General features: G+C 23.3%; 2 protein-coding genes across 8 annotated transcripts; one reads left to right on the top strand and one right to left on the bottom strand.

Annotated features, from left to right (window-relative positions):
* The first annotated feature begins 43 nt into the window (after positions 1 to 43).
* LOC122855539 (protein kinase C and casein kinase substrate in neurons protein 1) lies at positions 44 to 19,884 on the top strand. 6 transcript variants are annotated; one of them, XM_044156982.1, is made up of 10 exons: positions 44 to 442; positions 15,268 to 15,664; positions 15,733 to 15,921; positions 16,640 to 16,651; positions 16,851 to 17,077; positions 17,156 to 17,276; positions 17,464 to 17,574; positions 17,724 to 17,890; positions 17,988 to 18,148; positions 18,231 to 18,819. In XM_044156982.1, the coding sequence occupies exons 2-10, from the start codon at positions 15,302 to 15,304 to the stop codon at positions 18,341 to 18,343; spliced, it is 1,464 nt and encodes a 487-aa protein (XP_044012917.1). In that variant the 5' UTR covers positions 44 to 442; positions 15,268 to 15,301; the 3' UTR covers positions 18,344 to 18,819. The 6 variants fall into 6 exon arrangements, with proteins under 6 accessions (XP_044012917.1, XP_044012919.1, XP_044012918.1 ...); XM_044156979.1 differs by lacking the exon at positions 16,640 to 16,651 and adding an exon at positions 16,234 to 16,254 and having other exon boundaries at positions 78 to 442; positions 18,231 to 19,884; XM_044156981.1 differs by lacking the exons at positions 44 to 442; positions 16,640 to 16,651 and adding exons at positions 15,094 to 15,155; positions 16,234 to 16,254.
* Positions 19,682 to 23,677, bottom strand: LOC122855538 (protein PFC0760c-like). 2 transcript variants are annotated; one of them, XM_044156978.1, is made up of 5 exons: positions 23,415 to 23,677; positions 23,165 to 23,317; positions 22,997 to 23,071; positions 21,253 to 22,899; positions 20,127 to 21,096 (listed from the first exon to the last, which is right to left on the bottom strand). In XM_044156978.1, exons 1-5 carry the CDS (start codon positions 23,550 to 23,552, stop codon positions 20,308 to 20,310), a joined length of 2,802 nt encoding a protein of 933 aa, XP_044012913.1. In that variant the 5' UTR covers positions 23,553 to 23,677; the 3' UTR covers positions 20,127 to 20,307. The 2 variants fall into 2 exon arrangements, with proteins under 2 accessions (XP_044012912.1, XP_044012913.1); XM_044156977.1 differs by having other exon boundaries at positions 19,682 to 22,899.
* Positions 23,678 to 23,763: the final 86 nt, after the last annotated feature.

Raw genomic sequence — 23,763 nt, forward strand, 5'->3', positions numbered from 1 at the left:
TCAAATTCGTAATTGTATTCGTGTTATAAACCACGCCCATATTTGATGACGATCAAGAGAGTAAAAAGAACCAGCAGCATTTCGCCCATAGAACCAGCAACATGACAATTCGCTGAGTTATTTTTTTTTGTTATCTAAATAAACATACATATGTCGTATGTCAAAAATAAATAATAATAATAATACAAAATTATTACTCATAAATGTGTAACAAGTTTCATGTGATGATTATTAATTAATTGTGAAAAATATTATTTGTTAAATAATAATGTGTGTGTTTTAATGACTTAGAAATAAATAATTTTTTTTTTTTCCTCACACGTGATCAGCTTTGGAGTATTTTATTTTTTTTAAATAAATATTCAGTGAATAAATTATCTGGATACATTTGATAACAGTTCACGGCTATCATCATTTATCTCCAAAGAAAATATTACAACTGGTGAGTCATTTTTTACGACAACAATATTTTTTTTCTTCAAAGAAAAAGAGATCATTTTCAATACACCAAAAAAAAATCTCGGCCATGTATATATTATTATTATTGTTACTATTTTTATTATTATTAATTTGGCCTTTTTCCCGCATTTTTTGTAAAATGTATGTCAATCCACAAGTCTCAAAAATATTTACAAATAATTTAGTATTTTTTATGATAAAAAAAAAAATCGTGATAATAAAATATGTCACCGGTGATAATAAATAAAGTGCGACGTTTTCACCTGTCTTGTTTTTTATTGAGATAAAAATATTTGAATGGAAATTTTCGTTCAATTTAATAAAAAATAAATGATAATAATAAATAAAATATTTAATTATCTATTTTGTTTTTTATATCAATCAATTTATTCAATAAATTACACACATTTTTGTTCATAGATTATTTATTTTGTTTTTTATATTAAAAATATATTGAATGGTGAATTATGATTTTATAAATATTTTTAGATAATTGAATAATTAAAATTTTAAAAAAATCAACTTGTATTTTTTTTTTGTTTTTTGATTTTTTTTTTTTAAATTACGTGAGGGTCGAACTAGTCACGTAGTAGAATGCGGAAATGCAAGCGCGAATAAAGTCGATAGTTTTCCATGGAGATGATGGTCAATTTTTTGTTTATATATTTTTTTTATTTATTGTTACTTTGAATGACTGGACTTTGCCACATCAAGTTATTCAAAATGAATAAATTTTATGATAATGATTAAACTACTAAAATAGATTAAATATAGATTTTAAATAAAAAATAAATTTTAAATTGATACAATTGTTTTTAGATGGTTTATTAAACTTTTATTCAGTAGAGACTTGAATGTTGATGATGGCTTTTTGGCCGTTGACCGGTTAGGTGTGTACCGGGAAGGCTGGTGAGAAATATTGTGAGGAAATTAACCAAGCAAAAGTTTCTTCTTGGATCTGATACAAATTGGCGGTTGTCCAAATCACTCCCTGTTGTTTAAAAAATTCTCACTGTTTTTTTTTACATTTTGTTTCTTTTTTTTTATTAACAATTTTACATTCATATCATGATATATAATTACCATAATGCTATTACAAAATACTCAAATAAAAGTATAAAATAATTTTTCATTGGAAATTTATTAATTATTAAAAATCAGTGATAAAAAAAATAAAATAGATAAAAATATTTTTATGATATTAACCAACTTTTAAAATAACACACTGTTGTCGCTAATGATCCTAGATGATGTTGATGATGTGATGCTATAACTAAAATAATAAAAAATATAAAAATAGATAAAAATTATTTTATTCACTAGAAAATAGATATTATTAATAATTTTTTTGATAATAAAAAAGACGAGAAATAATTTTTTTTTTAATATAAAAAATCACTTGGGTTATTAAAAAGGGGTCGTGATGGCAAATGATGAGTTTACGAATTAAATGTAAGTGGGTTAACCAAACGCCAGAAGGTCGATAGATATTTATTCTCATTTTCACTTAAAATATTTGACATGATTTATTTATTTTATTTATCATCTACTTAAAACATCTAATCAATAATAATTATTGTTATTTATTTATCATTTTTAATAATGATAGATAACAATCTCATAATGCTAAAAATCTCATCAAAACCTCTTCATCAGAAATTTACAATAGAAGGAAACAAGAACGTGTGAAAGACTTTTTTTTTTTCAAGCTCATTTCCTGTATCACACTTTTAAATTTCATGAAAAAAAAATAAATAAATTATAAATTAACAAAAATCTAGTAATTAATTAACATAAAAAAATTAAATTTATATAATTTCTTTGTAAAATAAAAATTCAAATACATTTCGAAATTTGCGAAATATATTTCGAAACTCCAAAAAATATATTTCGAAATTTTCGAATATTTCAAATCACAATTTTACAAATGAAATTATAAAATATCCTTATAAAGATAATTAAAATTAATATAAAATTTAAAATTTATTTCGATTAACTATCAAATTATATGAATAATCGTTTGTAAGCTATAAAAAAAAAAAAAAAGCAATGGTTTTCTATGAGATAAAAGACATTGTTTACATTATGTTATTTATTTATATATGGATGTTTAGATTGTATATAGGCAGGTTTAGATAGATGAGACCTGCATGTTGTATAAAAAAAAAAAAAAAAAATTACCAGCGGACGACGCGCCACACCACACACACTCTCAGCCTATTATCCGAGGGCACCGAACCAGCTACATCAAGCTACAGTAACTATTTCGCCATCATATACGTGCTGAGAGGCCCGTTAGACTCAAGCTTACTTTGCTTGCTTTAGCTCATCACAGACGACCCAGACAGGTTTTTTTTTATTTTTTTCTACTTGTACCCAAAAATGACATCAATATACACGAAAAAAAAAAAAGTTTCTCTTCATAATTAAAAAAAATAATTAAAAGAAAAATCAATTTATTTTAAATTACTATTAGTATTAGTTGTATATTTTCAACTTTTTAAATAGAATATATTTTAAGTGAGTTATTATTTTTTAACCTTGATAATTATTGTTGAAATTTTAAACGTTTTAAATAAATTAGTTGTACGTTATTTTTTAAATATCCGAGGCGAATGAATTATTACAATTGATAAGGTACCATTATTATTATTACAAACTTTTAACGAAAAAAATATATTTAATAAATATTTACCTTGAACTTAAAAATAACAGTAACTTTTTTCATTTTTTTTTTCATATATTACAAGAGTTTAATTTTTTTTTCCTTCATTAAATATTTATTTCGACAGAAAATGAAAAAAAGAAAAATTGCAATGGAAGATTTGAAGCTAGAGATTTTTCTCTTTCACGATTGTAAAAATAAAAATGCAAAAAGTTGAATTGGTCTTTTGATAAAGAAAAAAAAAAAAGAAGTGTTTCTTTTTTTCTTTTGATAAAAAAAACTTGACTCACTACACATGACTGTGTTTCGTGTCAAATTTTTATTCAAGAAGACCTTGATTTTTCTCGAATCAATATTTTTACCTTACCACTTTTTTTTTTCGAGGAGGTTTTATTGTCTTGTCACATATTAATACATACGTAGATATAAAATTAAAATCCTGTTTTTAAAAATTTCTTTGAAAACAATATAAAAATGATTTTAACGAAAAAAAAAAATATTTAAATTTAAAAAACTGTCATCGCAGTTGAATATTATTTACAGTAAAATTATTTAATAATTTAAAAATTTATTATGATAAAAATAATATTAAATAACATCATCAAATGCAAATTTACTTTATTTAAATTTATTAATTTTTATATTTTTTATTGCTTAACCCTGACGAGAACATGATGATAATAAAAAATTTTTAAAAAACATGTTAGCGATTGTTAGCTGTATGATAATGACAATAAACATATTTATGTGTATATATATGTCAATTTGTATGCATTACACAAATAACACATTATTACATAATCGTTTTGACAATACGTCATTTCGATAAACTCGAATGATGATCAATAGATCGTTCATCACTTGATTAAATCTCTGTAATTTTCTTTTAATAATTAAATAATTTTTCTTCTTATAGAATGAATATTAATTTCTATTTTTTTTTCTCATCAAGGTTATTATATTGCTCTTTGAAATTCCATTTAATTTTATTTCAATTTTTTCTATTTTTAAAATACAATTTTTAATATATTGAGAACAAAAAACGAAATAGAAACTAGGGCAATATTGGGATTGTCGATTCACATGCACCAACGATCTTGAAAATCATTTTGATTACAAAAAAAAAAAATTTTTTTTATATTATACATAACTTGTGAATTATAAGTTGTTATTTAGGTAATTTTTTTTTCATTGAAAAATATTTATTATTCGTAATACAAAAAAAAAATAGAGTAAAAAAATAAAAAAAATAAAACAACAAAAACGTATTGTGCACAGTACGTATATTATTTAGTTGAAAAAAATTTGAAAAATAAAAAAAAATGATAATTTATGGTACACAGAAGGCATTATGCATAATTTAAAATAAAAAAATAAAATTATTATTATTTATTTTAGCAAGATGATCTCACGTACTCGACTTGACTTTCATCGAGAAATCGATTGGCATGTATAATCATGGAGAGAAATGCTCACTGGACCTCTTCTTTTTCATTGCTTTCTTTTCTTCAAACGCATGTATCAACATTTGCCCCGCAATTTTCAAAATATAAATATTATATTATTTATCTAAATTAATGTTAATAATTTAAAATATTTTCTTATTTATTATTTAATTTAAATGATTGTGTTTATTATTTTATCTTGTTGTATGAGTCATATTTAATTATTAATTTTATTTCTTCAAACATTTGAAATATCTGAGAGAAAAGTTGCTGGCCATTAACAAGACTTGCAATAATCACAATCAAGTTATTCGTGCGGACATTTGCACGTGTCTTTGAGTGATATTAAAACCGTATTTGGTATCTTGGAATTTTATACATTGTTCCAATCATGATGGAAAAATATTTTAAATTACTTTCAAATTATATATTTAAATTTGTATTCAAAATTACTTTCATTTAAATTTTTTAAACATTTTTATTTCAATGTTAAACTCGACATTATTATTGTCAATGATTTTTTTTTATTTTTTATTTTTTTTAAATATTGAAATGCATTATATTAATGTCCGCAAATTTTCTTCTCAAGTGTATAAAATATTTTTTTCAATACTGGTTTTCATGACAAGCCGACTGTGGCAAAGAAATATCTCGTTTCGTTGTAACTTTAATTACTTGCTGACACTCAATCTCTACATTTCAATACCATCATTCAATTTATCTCTTTTTTAAATTTTTTTTATTCAATTATTTATACCAAATATCATCAAATTGATTTTTTTTTTTTCTTTTAACACTTATCACTTGGAGTGTAAAAAAGAAATTATAAAAATTTTTTTATTGATAATATTGATCATGCAAAATTCCTTATCATCATTTTGACAATTGTAAAAATACGTCAATTAAAAATATAAAAATATTTTTTCAATTTTAAAATAACAATTACGTAATTTTTCTTTTTAATAAATTTAAATTATTTGTCGATGATTCATGTGTTTATATGCATTTATAATAATCTCATATCTAAAAATAGATTAATATTTTTTATTACAAAAGATTAATTATATTTTGCATAATATTGTAATTAATTATCTCGAGAATATTAATATATTCTTGTATATTATAGTCTGTGATTAAACAATGTAAAAATAGACGATTAAATTTTTTAGCGTGACCAAGAAAGCTTCAAAGCTATACCAAGCAAAACCAGACATTAAATATTTTTTTTTTTTCGTTGATTATCCAGACAATTGAAGAAAATTTCTTGACTCTTCTCAAAGGCTTACAAGGGCGGGTCTTTTGTTGTGGATAAAAGAGATCTTTATAAATGCAATTAAGTCACCAGACGCCTCTTAAGTCTTACTCAATTGGACCAGTTTCTTTATTTTTATTTTCAGAAATTTCTTGAATTTAATTATTATTTTTTCAAGTAAAATTTATGTATTTTAAATATCTCATTAACAGCCATAATTAATTTATTAAAATATTTATTTTAATAATATTCTTTATTGCTATTTTTAATTTACACTTATTTGATTTATAAATTTTGATAGCTTGTAAATAAAGACAGTCTTAATTTATCCAACATATTTTATAATTTATGATACTCTAAGAAGCCATAAATTTTTATGATCCATATTGAATTTTATAGTTTTTTTTAAATGTATCTTTCAGTGAGTCACAGTCGATTTGTCAGGCAATGGAATTTACGTATTTATGAAGTAATTCAATCCGGATATCCTGAATATTTTTTTATACATATTATAATAGCCTTGTGTATCTCACATTAGTAACCCAGTTATTTATCTTTAAACATTTATCGCTTTCCCTGACATTGAGTTTACGTATTATTTTTTTAAAAATTATATCTACCAAAAAGAGATAAAGAAAAAAAAGCCAATGAATCAAAAAAATTCGGTTGAATATTGCAATAATAAATTGAATTCATAATTGAAAAATACAAAATATAAATTTCATATCAACACAATATTTAAACAACAAAATAAATTAGTAAAAATAACAAAAAACAATAACGAAATATATTTGTTTTTTTTTCTTTGTTTCAGATTTATTTGTTTAAATTATTTCGAAATGAATATTGTTTTTCTTCCGGATGTTTAATTATTCTGTTTAAAAATCTATAATAAATTCAAAAATATATTTCACTTTTCCATTTAATATCTAAGAAGTGATCTATTTATTATGATTAAATTTATACACCTCTTTCACCAGTTCCCACGAGACAAATTTCATATTCAACATGAAAATTTACCGTTGCTACTTAGTTACAACAAACTACTTGGAAAATAAAATATGAGTTAAGACTTTTATATCTTACATATATATATTATTTATTTTTTTATAACAAAAAGGGTACACCTGCAATTCACATTGTCTTTAAATTCCATTTATTAATGGACAGCATTGAATTGTAACGAGTACGTGATTGTTGTTGTTGTTGTTGTATTATTTTTTAATATTTTTATTTTTTTTTGTGACACGGTCAATGGTCTTGTACTTCAAGGACGTGAATTTATTTCTCTTTGCAAGTTTAATGCACTTTATCGACAAATACATTCACTTATATTGCCTTTTTATAGTTATGTAAAATTCAATGCTCTCTTTTTTATTTTATTTTTTAAATTTACATAATATTTATATGATTTTAATGGATTGAAAAATATCAATTCATTGTTCTTCATTTTGTTTATTATTTTACAATAATAATTGCTTGTTTTTCTTGTTTATATTTTTATTATATTTAAAATTACTTTGGCCAATTGGAATATACATTTTTAAAATTAGAAACGAACAAACGAACAAATGTACAAATGTACAACAAATGTATAAGAAAAAAAATTGTTGATTACTATATACTTGTTTATTTATTTGACATTTTCTATGTATATTATTTTTTTTTGCTCCGTTATTTTATTTGTGAGAGGCTTCGACACTCGTATGGCATCTCTTGCAGAGTTGCAGTCAAGTTTGAAAAGTTATATTGAAGCCCACACACTGATTTTTTTTTTTTTTCTGTCATATGTATTTATTATAAAAATGATAAATATGACTTTTACATTTATTTATTTATTTTTGCAACTGTATTGCATTTATAAACTGACTCACAGTTATTTTATTAATAAAAAAAAACAAATAATAAATATTAACAATAGGTATTTTTATTAAATATCCTTGATGGAAAAAAAATAATATTACTATTATTTTTATTTGTTAATATTATTTGCTTTACAATTATCATTAGGTAGTTTTTTAATTTTTTTTTAAATGGAATTTTATTTAGGATTAATTATTGGTTGCATAGATTGTAAAAATTTTATTTGGCTTCTTTAAAGGCTTATGTATAGTAATATTCATATAGTAATTGTAATTTTTTAATCCCTACATATTTTTTTGTATTTAATATTATTAACGAATTTATTATTTAAAAATAATGTAATCAATTTTTATGTAGGATAAATATTTTACAAATAAATACTCTTTAAAGTATAAAGTATTTTTGTATAAAATATTTGTAAAAGTTGTCACAAAGTTAAATTGTAGGTTTACTAGTATAAATATTTCCAGACTGTTTGAATTTCAAGTAGTTTAAAAACATGTCGATTTGTCTCATTCAAAGAAATTCACATAAAAAAAAATCGTATTTTCTCAAGTAACATTCTCAGGAAAAAGAAAACTTTATTTTCTAAATCGTTGAATACATATAACATATTCATTCGTAAAGCAGGGAGAAAATAATTCTAAAAAAAAAATGTGTCTGGAAGCCCCAAAGAACTAAAAGTAAATAAGTTGGGTCAACTGCTTTGATGCCAATCATCAATTTATCCTTTATCAACATGAATATCAAATGGAGCATAGTAAAAATCGACGTATCGATTGTCGATTCTCTCAACTTTTCAACTGTAATTCTATTATTGAAATAACAACAAGCTTGATTAAAAAAATATAAATATATTGATCAACAAGAGGTTGTTACCTCGTTTTTATTCAACAAGCCATATATATTTTTTCTTTTAATTTTATTTTCCACCTGACGTGATGTACCGTGCACTCAACCGCAAACAAAAAAATTTAAAAAAAAACATGTTACAACTCAATCGTAATTATATTACAAATTTTCCTATCTTCAAGGTAGTTGTTAATATTTTTTTTTCTCAATTTCTTTCAACACTGTATTATTTAACGAAAAAATTATTTCATTCAGTCAGGTCAGTTTATATATGGTATTCTTGGAATAAAAATATTTTTAAAAAATAAAAAACTAGCTTTATTCTAAAATTTTTTTTATATCAAAGTCTAGGATCTAGGGTGATTTTGATATACAAAAAAATCCAGTCAAACTGGTTTCATCTCCGCCCTCAACATCTTCAGGAAGATGAATCCAAAAATTTCACAGGATGCTTAGATAGAAAAAAAAAAAAAAAAAAACAGGCAATAAACTTCAAAACGAAAAAATTAAAATATCTTTTTTGAATTTATTTCTATAACTTTTAAATTCTTCATGACTAATTCTTTTTATTTTTTTTTTTTCATCTTCAAAGTGTTCAGCAATTAAACAAATAATTATTCGTTAAGTTGCATGTCAAACAGTGAAAATAATTTTGCTGGCAGCTCAGTAGAAATTATTACCTCAAAGCAACATGATGAAATAATAAAAAAAAAAAAAAAAATGAAAGGTGAATCACAGTATACCGGTATTCAAGGTATCATGAAGATCCACCTCGAAATAAAAAAATAAACAACAGCTGAGTTGTAAATAAAAAAAATTACATATATATAAATCCAAGGCCAATTTAACCTCGCCAAAACAAGACAATGATTTTTTTTTTTTATTTTTTAATTCTATAAAGTCTGTGAATAAGGTCGTGGGTCAAGTGTTTTGTGAATGTTTTTGCGTGACAGTGATCAATTTATCCTCGATGTTTTTAAATAATCAAACAAGTTTGGCTCGATATTATCATGATTATTATATTTTTAAAAATATATTTATAAAAAATTCGCAAATAAATTGTTTGTTTTTCCAAAGTAATAAATGATTTATGAGTATCAATTAAATTTTTAATGAAAAGTGACAATTGGGTTAATTAATCTCTTCAATAATAATTAAAAAAAAAAAATTAAATGTCTGAATGTCTTGAAAGTGATTGTGTGTGAGGTGTAAGTTGATGCTTCGTTGATTTTACCGGCGTTACGCATCGATTACTTATTTTGTATGTTTATATTTACATGTGTGGTAATTATTTTATTATTCTTCATGTTGCATTTTTACTATTTTTATTTTTTAAGAATATATTCTTCTTCGTGGACCCTTTGCCCTCAACTTCCTTATACAATTATTCTCTAATTATTCTGTTGGAGTAAAATTAGTTATGGATCGTAATCGTTAGCTCACTAAGTCTTGTGCTTTTTTTTTTTCATATTATTTTTTAATTTACAATATTATTATTGTTGAAATTATTACAAAGTAATCCGTAATAGTTGTATTTTATTTTTTTGATTTGAGAGGGATTAAATATACTTGAACATAATACTAAATATAGACAAGAAAAATTCCAAGTGTTTATTTGAAAAAAAAAATAATTTAAAAGAAATATTTATTTTTTCACTTGTAAATTCTACAGCTGTTTTTTTTCAAATACGATTGGTTTAATTATTGCTTTTTAAATATCTTTTAAATGGCTGTGATAAATTGTTGATGGTAGAAATTTTTAAAGAAGTTAAAATTTTATTTTAAATAAATATAATCGCTATTCGTAACTTTTTTTTTTTTTTGATGATTAAAAAAATATTCTTTTATTTATTTTATTAAATATCTTGATATAAAAAATTATTCATCATATGTTTATATTAATTTTTATAGATAATTGTTATTTTTTAAAAAATTACAACTGCATTTTTTAATAAATTAAATATCTCATGGGCATGTAAAGGGGATATAAAACAATTTTTTTTTTTTTTGTAATTAACCTTGGCTGTGAACATGTTATTCACTCAATTGAGAGTCATGAAATAGACCCTTGTTGTTGTAGTCATCATCAGGATCCAACAACTCTAATCATACATTTAAAAAAAATGGGGTTAAAAACAAGTTAATTTTATTAATTCATTTGTTAGTTAATTATTGTTATTCTTTGAGTTTAAATATCAAATATTATCACAACAAATAAGCTGGCATTTTAACTGACCCAATACAAAAAAAATCAAACAAAAAAGTTTATTCATTGAAGTGGCGAGCAAATAATAATTTTATTATTTTTTAATTTTGCCATCACGGTCCGCGGTATGTGCCCACTGACTCTACATTTCACAGACCTCAGTGGCAGAAAATAAAAAAAATTAAAAATTAATATTTACTTCCTATGTTAACAAATGAATTTTTTCATCTGATTTTTTTTGCATTGAGTCAGGCACAATGACAACTTTATTGTGTGATAAATTTTAATCATAATTGGCCATGAAAAATAATAACAATAATTAAAAATTTAAATAAAAAATTCACTTTTTTTTTTGACGTAAGCAGATAGACATTTTTTATTTTTTGTTATTATTATTTATTATGCAGCTATTTTTTTTTTTTGACTAAGGTCATTGTACGATAGAGGAAATGAAAGATCAGTGTGTCGAACGAATGGCATTTCTATGGATCATAAAACTACCTATATATTTTTCAAACTAAAATTATTTTCATCCATTGCAAATTTCTTGTCTATTTCTGATAAAAAATTTCATCACAAAATTCAACTAGAAATTATCATGAATACTATTTTTTTTTATTTGTAAAAACATTTGACTTTTAATAATATTTCTACAAAAAAAAAATACAAAAGCTTTTTATAAATAAATTTCTATGATGAGTTTGACCTTGTAAACTTTCATTCAAATAACAATTTTATATATAATTTAATTTTTTTAATTTGAAATAGCATTATAATAACCACTTAATATTTAGCAGTATTTAAATTGTTATTTATATTTTTTATTTTCAAATAAATATACATTTAAATAAATATTAAATAAAAAAAGTGAAAATACTTGCAAAGATTAAATATCTTGATAGAATATGCTGAATAATTTACGATTGAGATTAGCAGTTTTGCATTTTTTTTTTTAATATTATTTATGTTGAGTGGAATCAAGTAGGTACTTGAATATTTTTTATTTTTTTTCTAAGGCCTCGATGAGTACTTGTGATTGTTGGATTTAACGAGGAAGCGAGTCCAAGGCCATACACTAACTTTGCCCTAATTGTCGATGCAATAATTCATTTTAAATTGCATCCTCCTTTAAAAGTTTGAAAAAATATAAATCCTTGACAATTTCAATTTGCAATAAAATAATAAAAAATAAATAATAAAATTTCCATTTTTATTTTTCAAGTTTAAACAGTTTAACAAGTTTTTAATTTTTTAATTTAAAAATTTAATTGTATGTAAATTGTTATTCAATGTGTAAAGTTTAAATTTTAATTTAATCTCGATATATAGCTTTATTTATTTTTTATTTTTATTAATAAATATAATATTTTATTTGACATTTAAATTATGCTGATTGTTTATTACATATCCTTTATCAGATCTATGCAAAATGATAAGAGATGATGATGATGATAATGATGATGATATGACAGAGGTATTGACACGCACGAACATTGGCACTGATTAAATAATTGTAGCGTGTTTTTTGATTTTTTTTATATTCATTTTTATATCGTCTAGCATTTCCTGTGTTAAATGAAGCACACCAGAAACTAGGATGGATTAAATATTATATAAAGCCGTTATCGAATTTAACAAGTCGTTCTAGTAACGGAGCCATCAATGATCCGGTTCACAAACTTATTAAAAATTTAAAATAACCATGCTACATTATAAAATCAATTTAATTAAAAATCATCAATATTTATTGATCAATTTATATTTTAAAAAACTAAAAAATATATTTACTAATTGAATAAATTAATTTCAGCTTGTAACATTGAATAAATTTGATAATTACAGTTTTTAAATAATTAATTACTATTATTATTAATAATACGAAAATTTTTTAATTAATTTAAAGAAAATATATTTGTTATTTATTTATAAAAAGTTGAATGAAATGAGAATTGGGTCTAAACTTTCTTGTATATTATCTTCGATAAAATACATTGACTCGATCCAAATGTATCTCACTTTCTGGACAACATCCAGAATAAATTTGGAAAATAAAAAAAATTGCTTTCACATCGAGACTTTCTTATCGTCTGGTTTTCAACAATTTTAATCCGAGTCTCTTTTTTTTCATTCAAAAAACATTAATAGAAATGAAAAAAACATTGGCAAGTGTTCAAATGTCCAAGTGAATCCAAGCTTTCCTATATAAAAAATAATAGTAATATTTATTTTTAAAAATAATAGTGATATTTATTTTTAAAAATAATTTATAAACCAGTCGTGTTATGAAATACTTTTTATTGCTAAAAAAAAAAAGGAGCTATAAATTTTATATCCATGTGAAAGAAATGGAAAAAATAAAAAAAATTACGATTCTCATATAGTAATTTAGACAAGATCTAATCAAACGTTGGCACCTCTATTTAAACCTCTGGTAACCTTAATAATATTGAAATAAAAAAAATAATAAAATTTCTCACAATTGTTCTTGGCTTTCTTTAATGATATTTTCTCGAGGTTAACAGCTAATTTCACTCGAGACATTTAACAAACTGTAATTATGATAATTTGATAAACATATATTATTTAGAAATTGACTGTCAAAAAAAAATTAATATTATTATTCTATTTTATAATTAATACTCATTATCACGATTTGACATATTTCATATAATTACTCCAATTTCTAAATAAAATTTATATCAAAAATTCCAAGCAAAAATTTAATAAGACAAATATTGAAATTTATTTATAATTTTATTGCTTGTAAGCCACAAAGTATAACCGCAAATAATTGTTAATATAATTTAGAGCATTTAAATGTAAATAATTATAATTAAAGTTGAGGAAAAATAGCGGAAAATATATGAGATATTTAATGTTTGTGTGCGAGTGTGGGCCTGAGGAATGTGACCGGTTAGTGGTGGAAGAAGTCGTTCGGTCATCAGCAACAACGGGTTCCATCTACATTGCTCCTTATATATATAAAAAATAAAAAATAAAATAATAATTTTGTAAAATAAAAATAATAATCATCAGAGAAGGTCAGATCAAGGATATGATTTAACGTTGGTCTTGTTATTTCACTGGTCTTGAACGAAATTACTCACTCATAAACTCGTAATAATATTCATTCTTCATTCTTCATTATTGTCAATGTTCAATGACCCCTCAATACACAACAACATATCCAATAATCAATAAAACACGTCTAGACATTATCCATTTTTTTTTTTTTTTATTTTATTTTACATTTAACATATACTATTTTTTTTTTTATAACTTTAATCATTTTTTAAAAATCATTTAATTTTTTTAAACAATTATTTGAGTATTATCCAAGTACACGTCGTTATTGACAAATTTTTTATTTGAAATATTTCATTTTAAATGAATTATTTGTTGGTATGAACAATTTTAATTACTGCATGCAAATTTCAAGTGGCCAGACAAGTCGATAAATTTTTAAAACCATTTATTTTCTTACATAATTAAAGTTGATTATTTATTTATATTGTTTATAAATAATTGCTTGTATAAAAATATTTAAAAAATATGTCGAGTGAAAGACTCATTCTCCTTGAACTCAAGAATGCGAATTTGCTTTGAAAAAAAAAAAACAAAACAAATTGTTCTTATCCAAGTGTCGTGATTACTGATTTTATTTTTTCTATTTTTTTTTTAAATTTCCTTTCTATCTTGCTCGACACTCTTTTGTGCATATATTTTATACATGTTCATCTAGGATTTTTTTTTTCTAAAAAAAAGGCTCACATTTCAATTCCTCTTTTCGTAAATACAAAAATAAAAAGTTTTCGATTGTTGAGCATTTCGAAAGCTGGAAGTAAACATGGAAAACAATAGACGTCTGGATAGACAATGAGAATAGAAAAAAAAATAGATACTTTGAATGTTTATACCGTTTAAAAAAATTTGCCTTAATTAAAATTTTATAAAATATAAAGATGTTTAATTGAATTTAAATATTTGGTAAAATTGATGACACGTGGAATAATAGATATGTCATTAAATGATTGAAATTTCCAGTGGCTTCGAGAGAGAATTGGAACAATCGATAACGTAATCTAATAAAAGAAAACGATGATGATAATATGATATACATATATTTTATATTGATATGTACTGCCAAAATGTGGGTCACCAACAACTCAATTGTCGGAATGTGATTTAATACTTGAAATTGTTCATAACATTTTATCAATAATCGATAATCAATATGTTTAAAAAAAAAATAAAATCACTTGAATTGTTATGTCACATTAATTCTAAATTTAATCTGCTAAATTCACTCAATTTAATAGATACATGAATTTTTTTTTTTATCCGGCGAATTTTATTAAAAAACACCTGCTAAAGTCACTTTAAATCATCGCTAAAATCACGGAAATCAAACAAGTAGTTTTTTAATTTTTTAAAAATAAGTTGTAAATTGAAAAATAATATAAAAAATAAATAGTAGTTTTTTTATTTATTAATTAATATATGTATATTAAATTTTTTGTTTCAGAATAAATAATAATAATACATGATACTAGGTTAAGATGTCACATCACAGCGACGATAATATGTTGATAGCAAGTACAGATTCATTCTGGGAGCCAGGTAACTACAAACGTACTACAAAAAGAATTGAAGATGGTCACAAATTATGTGACAGTTTAATACAATTAGTACAAGAACGTGCTGAAATTGAAAAAAATTATGCAAAAGCATTAAAAGGATGGTCTAAATCATGGAATGAAAAAATTGAAAAAGGACCAGAATATGGTACTGCTGAAGCTGCATGGAAAGGTGCACTTGGTGAATCAGATAGACTTTGTGATGTTCATTTAAGAATCAAAGAAAATCTATGTAATGATATTATTCAACAAGTCAAAACATGGCAAAAAGATGCATATCACAAGGTATTTATTATATTTATTTTAATAATATTGTTTTATAGAGTGTTAATTTTGTTTTTTATATATTTTAGTCAATGATAACACTTAAAGAACGTAAAGAAATGGAGGATGCATTTAAAAAAGCACAAAAACCATGGGCCAAGTTACTTCAAAAAGTTGAAAAAACTAAAACTGATTATCATAACAGTTGTAAAACTGAACGTACTGCTGCTAATATGGAAAGAAATGCATCAGCTGATAGTTCATTATCACAAGATCAGGTATATTATTTAATATCATCAATTCCAGCAATCATTATGAGCTAAAGAAAAATAAAACAAATAATAACATTTAATAATAACAACAAGTATTTGATTTCACTCTTTTGAAAAAAAAAAAAACACTGTATCTTTTGCTTATCAACTTTATCAGCTTAACACGTGATATAAAATTCAATAATATCAAGTTAATTAAATTTAATATACCCAATGAAAACAGATAAAGTTAACGAGAAATATTTTATTTAAAAATATATTATCATATTTCAATTTAGAATTTAATTTTTTATTTTCTCGTTAAATGCTAAATTACAGATGGCCCGAGGTTCTGATAGCGTATGTTTAATATAATAACGTCATTTGGCATGAAAAATTTCAATTTCAAATTGTTTAATGGATTATAAATATTGCATGATGATTTTAGAGTGAATATTTACTTCTTTTTTTTTGATAATAAATAATAATTTCATTTTACATTAAAAACGTTAAAATTTGTTTGAAAATAATCGCGTTCTCCTAAGATATTAAAACGGGCTTTCTAGATGCCACTGTGGAGATTTCGTGCATGGTGCTACAGGGTACTTAAATATCTTAAAAAAACTAAGGATAACATTATCATCTTTAAGTTTGTATGTATATTAATCTCCAGCATGTTGCATGTTTATTAATAATTATTTTTTCCATTTTTTTTTCTTTATCTTCGTATTCACATTTGATCCAGAAATATCTTACGGTAAGCAAAAAAAATAAAAAACCTAATTTTACTAATTAAACACATAATAATTTATTAACGATATAAATTTTATATTTATAACGAGAAAAAAAAATGCATGATTAATTAGTATTGTTGATTGAAATAGCTGTCAATTGCACATTAAAAATTAGAAAAATATAATGGTTTTATTACAATATTTATGTACTTATTATTTTAGGTAAAAAAAATGCAAGATAGAGTACAAAAAACCAAGGAAGAAGTTCAAAGAGCTAAAGAAAAATATGAAGCATCATTGCAAGAAATAAATCAGTATAATCCAAAGTACATGGAAGACATGACACAAGTGTTTGAAAAATGTCAAGAAATGGAAGCTCAAAGATTGCAATTTTTTAAGGATGTGTTATTTGGTATTCACAAATGTCTCAACATATCACAAGATCCAGTGTAATTAATAAAAATTATTTAACTTATAAAACAGTATTAATAATATCATAATAATGCCAAATTTTTTTGGTCTTCCAGGCTTCCAGTTATTTACGAGGAATTTTATCACACAATAAATAATGCTGATCATGAAAAAGACTTGAAATGGTGGTCGAACAATCATGGTGTCAATATGGCTATGAATTGGCCACAATTTGAGGTAATTTAATTGTTAAAATTACGAGTAATTGCCTGATAATAATATCATTAATGTTTGTTTATTTATTTTAAAGATAATTTATGTGTTTACATAAAAATTTAGATAAATTATTATTAATTAGTTTGTTGAATTATAAATAGTAGTTTATTTGAATGCTCGCATGTTATTGTTGAATGTTATTGTTCAGGATTATACTGAAGAATTTCGTGAAATCACCAAAGGATCAAAATCAAAAGAAGCATTACCAGCTGGATCAATAACTCTCATCAATCAACGACCAGTTGGCGAAGATTTGCATGTAATATTTTTTATTTTTTATTATATTTATTAATATTATTCATTGTCTTAATATTTGTTTATTTTTATGCAAAAAAAGCAGCAAATGAATACAATTGATTTTGTTAATTATTAATTACTTTAATAGATGTTTTTTAAATTTGTAAATAGGATTTTCCACCAGTTAATAATAAGGCCAAAGTGAAGCCAATGGCAAGAGTAATATCACCAGAGAATAATGGAGATGGTAAAACTGATACATTAGGATCAATGAAAAATCAAAGTCCAGAGAAAAATAATCATGATGATAATTCAGTTAGCAGAACACCCACAATTACGTAAGTTTGTTCTGTTTTTGTGTTTTTATTTGCAATAAAAATGAGACTGAAAAATTATTTGATTATATAACTGATTATTGTTATTTTTATTTAATAGAAACGGTACAAATTCAAAACAAGAATCAAATCCATTTGATGAAGAAGAATGGGATGAGGATGGTGGTGAGGCTCTGGTTGATACTGGTGAACCAGGTGTTCCAGTTCGTGCACTTTATGACTATGAAGGAGCTGAAGCTGATGAGCTTACTTTTAAACAAGGTAATTAACAGTCGAAAAAAATAATATAAATTTTATTTTAAATGTTTGATTAATTAATTATTTATGTTATCTGTGATTACAGGAGATGTTTTTGAAAAACTGGAGGATGAAGATGAACAAGGCTGGTGTAAAGGCAGAAAAGATGGTCGAGTGGGTCTTTATCCAGCAAACTATGTCGATGCTACTTCACCCTAAACAAATAAACAAACAAAAAAAACAATATATTCAGTAAAAAAAAAAATAAAACGCCAAATTACAAGTGATATTTAATTCACCAATAAAAACACTGATAATAATTACAAAAATTTACAAAGGTAGTGCAGATAAAAATTACCCAAAATATACAGTCCTGAATTTATGAAAAAAATTATAAATTAAAAATCATCAAGAGTAGATAATCTAAAATATATTATTACTATTATTATTTTTTGATAACATCAATTGAATATTTGTTTTTATTTATTAATTATTTTTCTTTAAAAAAAAAAAATAATTTAAAAAAACTCTGGAGTTTTGTTTAATTAATAATTGAAGAATATTTTTTTTCTTTTTTTAATTTCATTGGCTAGTTTTTTGAGAAAAAAAAAAAAAAACAATGAGACAATGATTGAATTAAATATGAGCGTATGTCAATTAATTTTTGAAAAGAAAAAAAAAAACAAATATAAAAAAAATGTACAGTCATGCGTTTATTCTTCTTAACTAAAACTATATTTTATCTTATTTTTTTGTTTCAAATATACAATATGATTTATTATTTTTTTTTCTTTATAAAAATAAATTAGTTTAATTTAATTTATTACTACTGAGTTAATATATTATTAATGAATATAAAATTTATTGTAAATAATAGCGTTTAAATAAATAGAAAATATGTATCGTTTAGTGAATTATATAATATCAGTCAGTAATTAATATTATATATTTAAAAAAACATACAGGTATTTAAAACAAAAATATTATTAAAATACACATTTACTCAACACTGTGTATCCATGAAAAAAGGGGCCCAACAATTTTTTTTTTCCACACAAAAAACGAAAAAGATAACTAACAAATTTAAAATTTCACTAATAAAAATCCTGAGTAATTGTGTTTCATGGAATAAATATTGTATTGAAGGAAAAAAAAAAAAACATTAAAAATATTATTAATATCATTTAAATCAAAAAAATTTTCTTTAATGTATATATTTATTTTCTTTTAAAATTGTGAGAATGATTAGAACTATTGTTAAATTTTTTTGTTCAATTTAAAATGATAAATTTAATTAAAGTATATTTTCAATTATATCGGCTAAAATATTATTATATTAATAAATCTGTATGAAAGATAAAGAATTTAATAGTTGAGAAAATAAAAAAAATTTTTTTTTTGTTAATTAATTTTTGTTTTTAAGCAATATGTATGTAAATAAAATAAAAATGTAAAGGACATGTACTTATAAATAATGTTCTCCCATTCTCCATGGTTAAAAAAAAAATATAATAATTGTGAATTATATATATCGAATAAATGAACAACACATAACAATTTTTTTTTTTTTTTATATATAATTTTTTTTATCTAAATTATAATAGTTAATCTATTTTAATTTTTACAATATAACAAATTTGTTACAAAGTATCTTGAATGTGATGTCACTCAAAATGCCAATTTGTAAAAAAAAAAAAATTCCGCAAAATCGTTTTTTTTAAAACTCGAGGGAAAAAAAGAAAAAAAAAAAAAAAAAAAAAATTATATACTCTGTAAATACATATTACAGCATGCCTGACATTTTTTTTTTTCTTTCTATATATACATATTAAATTAATTTTGAAACTGATTTTTTTATTTTTTCCAAATTAATGTGAAAATTATAATTGATGATCGATATTTATGAGAAATAATTAAAACAAAATAAAAATATATATATTTATGTATAATATATTTAGTTTGAAGAATTGCATTGCAACGAGAGAAGAAAAAAAAAAAAAAAAACAAAAATAAGTTCCATCATCATCAAAATTACTTAACTTAAAAAAATCAAAATATATTTAAACTTTTTCTTGCCGCTATTTAAATTTGGCATAAAATAATAAAAGTATTTATTCGGATATTAATAATAATAATAAAAAAAAAGGAAAAAGTATCTTGTAAACAAAAGAAAATTCATAATTTTACGTAAAATGTTCAGCTACATGTGATTCAAATTCTTCAAAGTTTGGTAATTTTTCATTACAGATACCACAAGTTGTTGAATTATTATCGCAATTATTATCAAGATGTTCAGCAAGTGAATTTTCATTTTCAAAACTCGAGTTACATATTGTGCATAAATGTTTGTTTTGTGATTTAATTTGATGATCTTCAAATTCGTCGTAGACAGTATCTTCTTCATGTGTTGTCATATGTTGATCTAAATTTTTTTCAGATTCAAATTTTTCATTGCATTGTACACAATCATACAATAATACCTTTGTTTCATTTTTAACATTTGATTGTTCAATAATATTATTTTCATTACTAAATGAATGTTCTTCTTGATTATCATGATGAAGATCGTTGCCATCGTTATTAATAACATTAGATTTATTTGATTCATTTGCGCCTTCTTTAACTAGATGTTCAGTAATGTGTTTTTCAGCATCACCAGTTGGTATATAAAGTAGACACATTCCACATAAAATAGTATCTTTTGGTTCATCTTGTAAATTTTCAGCTGGTTTATCATTACCATCAAAATAATCATTTGAAAATTGAAGTTTATTATTATTATTTGTTGTTGTTGTTGTTGTTGTTTCAGTATTTATATTATCACTACTTTCAGCCAATATTTCTTCAAGTTTTTGAGTTGTCATGAGTTCATGTTGTGTTGTATTTATTGTCATCTCAATCAATGAATTCCCAGCTTGTTGTTTATCAACAGGAATACCATCAGTTTTAACAGCAGTTGTATTAATATGATCCTGTAAATGATTTTTCAAAATAATCTCATTATCAAAAATTTTGTCACAAATATAACAGTCAAATTTAATATTATTTTTACAAGAATCATCATTTATAATACCACTTTTACTATAAATTTTATCAATATTTTTTTTGTCAATTGATAAATTATTTACCCTTTCAATATTAATATGTTCATCCTTGTGTATTTTCATATGTTTTTCCAACATTTTATCTGTTTTAAATGTTGTATTACATGTTAAACAATTATGGGTAATTTTATTTCTACAAACATGTGTTTTAACAAGTTCAGCATCAACAATAACTTTACATCTTTTACAACGTTTAACTTTTGGTTTTTTTAATTCATTATTATGTTCATCAAAGTGTTGTTTAACTTCTTCTTTTGTTGAAAATACAGCACCACAATCACCACAAACATGACGACTTGTTTCTTCTGAACTTTCATCAATCATTGTTGTATTATTCATTGATATATCAATTACTTCATTATCATCATCATCGTCATCATCATCATCATTACCACCATTATTATTAGTATTATTTGATGATGATATTGAAGAGTAATTTTCGAACTGTTTTATGTACTGTTCTATTTTTGTTGTTTGTGATTTTTTTGTTGATGATGGTATAACTGGTAAAGTTTGTGGATTTTTTTTGTCAATAATATTTTTATTAATTGATGGAGATTTTTTAATTGTTAATTCATTTTTTTTATTTGAATTATAACTTGGAATTGGTTCAATACGATCCAATAATACTTTTGGCTGAAACACTATTGATTTTTCAGCAGCTTTTATAAATTCTGATGTATATGAATTACCAGGTTCAATTATTTTATTTTTATCAATATTTTTTTTAATTGTATTTTCAATAAGATTTTTTAATTTTTGATCAAGTGTTTGATATGAATCATTTGGTTTTTTTAATATAACTTTTGTATCACTTAGAAATTCATTGCTATCAATTTTCTTTTTCATATCATCATTAAGAAATTTCGTTAATTCACTTTGCATACGAGTTAATGATTCAGTTTCAATTGCAACAACTTGAAGTGTCATACAATTTTTAACTGAATTATTATTACTATTATTAACTGGTCGTAATTGCATGGCATCAAGCATTTCACGTTTTTCTTCATTATTTTGTCGTTCAATATCTTTTTGATTTAATTCAAGCAACATTGGTAAATCATTTATTTTAACATTATTTACAAAATTTGAATTAGTTGATGTTAATGTTGATGTTATAATAAATGTTTCATCACCAATAACTAATTCTGAATTAACAATATTTTCTGAAATATTTTCATTATTGTCTTTTTTATTTTCAATTTCTGGTGTTGTTAAATCAATAATTATTGATGATGATAGTTTTTCAGCTTCTGTTTTACCCAAATTATTCATTGTATTTGTTAAATTTTTTTGATAATCAACATCTTTTTGTGCATTATTTTTAGCTCGTGCTTTTTGAATTGGTGATAATTGTGTTTCATCAGATGGAATTGTATCTGTATCTGAATCATCTTCACCAGTTGCAGCAAGTAATGCTTTTTTACGTGCTTCCCAACGTTGAGTGGATGCAAGACGTTGTTCATTTGTTTTACGTGGTCCCAATTGACGGCTTCTTGTTGTTGGTGATGTATTTTGAAGTAATTGAGAACCTGATGTACTATCTGGACCAATTTTTGTATTATTATCATCAATTTTTGGTAATGTATCTATGTCTTCTTGGTTATTTTCTTCATTTATATTAATCACTGGCTCAAGAGTTGGCAATTCAAATTCAATTTTTCGTTTTTTCTGTAAATAAAAATATTCATATGTGAATGATGAATAAATTAAATGAAAAAAAAAACAAGAACACTCCGTATTTTGTATTTTTTTCATTGCAACTTACCAATTGTTGAATTTTGGCTTTTCTTGTATTTTCACTGAGGGGACTATCATCAATTTTCCTTTTAGCAGCTGATATCTGTAAATAACATTCAACAAATATTTTTGAATATACATTATATCATTTGACAATTTGTTATTCAATTGTTTTCAACAAATTTTTAATACTTACATGATCAGAAAAGTCTGAATTGCCATGGACATAGTCAACAAGCTCTTTGCTTGTCTTGATAAATTGTGATTTAAAATCAAACCATTCTTCCAATTTATGCAAACAAATGTGACATATATTTCTTGGTAATCCATCATTTGTTGTATCATTTATCTAAAATTATAATAATTAAACATAAATTGATAGATAATATATTTATTATTAATAATAAACAGTGCTTGTAGGGTTAGCTATGTGTAGTAAACATTACCTCAACCGTTGCTGAACTCGCGACCTCCTTGATTTTAGTAAAAATATCTGGCAGAAATAAATCAGCCATACAATCATCTTTTGATAAACAAACTCGACAATAATCACTTAGATCTAAACTTTTACGTTTTTTTGGCATTTTAATGTTTTTAATATTGCTTTTTAACTTTGTTTATTCGATAAATAATATTTTTTTATATATTATATTTGTTGGTTATAAAAAGCGACCAACAAGAATTCCACTTTTAGGCGCCATTGACTTAGTCAGCCAAGTTACCAACTGTTTTTCGTTGGCTAACCTGCGGCATCATCATCATCATCATCATCAGCTTCAACGCTGTCTACTGGTC

The sequence above is a fragment of the Aphidius gifuensis genome, linkage group LG4, assembly GCF_014905175.1.
Source record: "Aphidius gifuensis isolate YNYX2018 linkage group LG4, ASM1490517v1, whole genome shotgun sequence".
Classification (NCBI taxonomy): Eukaryota; Metazoa; Arthropoda; class Insecta; order Hymenoptera; family Braconidae; genus Aphidius; species Aphidius gifuensis.

Excerpts from the sequence above, each read along its gene's own strand:
- LOC122855539 (XM_044156979.1), top strand. The coding sequence starts at position 15,302 with ATGTCACATCACAGCGACGATAATATGTTGATAGCAAGTACAGATTCA. Across the intron at positions 17,078-17,155 it reads AACATATCACAAGATCCAGT|GCTTCCAGTTATTTACGAGG; the intron begins GTAATTAATAAA and ends TTGGTCTTCCAG. Across the intron at positions 18,149-18,230 it reads TGAGCTTACTTTTAAACAAG|GAGATGTTTTTGAAAAACTG; the intron begins GTAATTAACAGT and ends CTGTGATTACAG.
- LOC122855538 (XM_044156977.1), bottom strand. The coding sequence starts at position 23,552 with ATGCCAAAAAAACGTAAAAGTTTAGATCTAAGTGATTATTGTCGAGTT. Across the intron at positions 23,072-23,164 it reads ATTCAGACTTTTCTGATCAT|ATATCAGCTGCTAAAAGGAA; the intron begins GTAAGTATTAAA and ends TGTTATTTACAG. Across the intron at positions 22,900-22,996 it reads AAGCCAAAATTCAACAATTG|AAAAAACGAAAAATTGAATT; the intron begins GTAAGTTGCAAT and ends TTTTATTTACAG.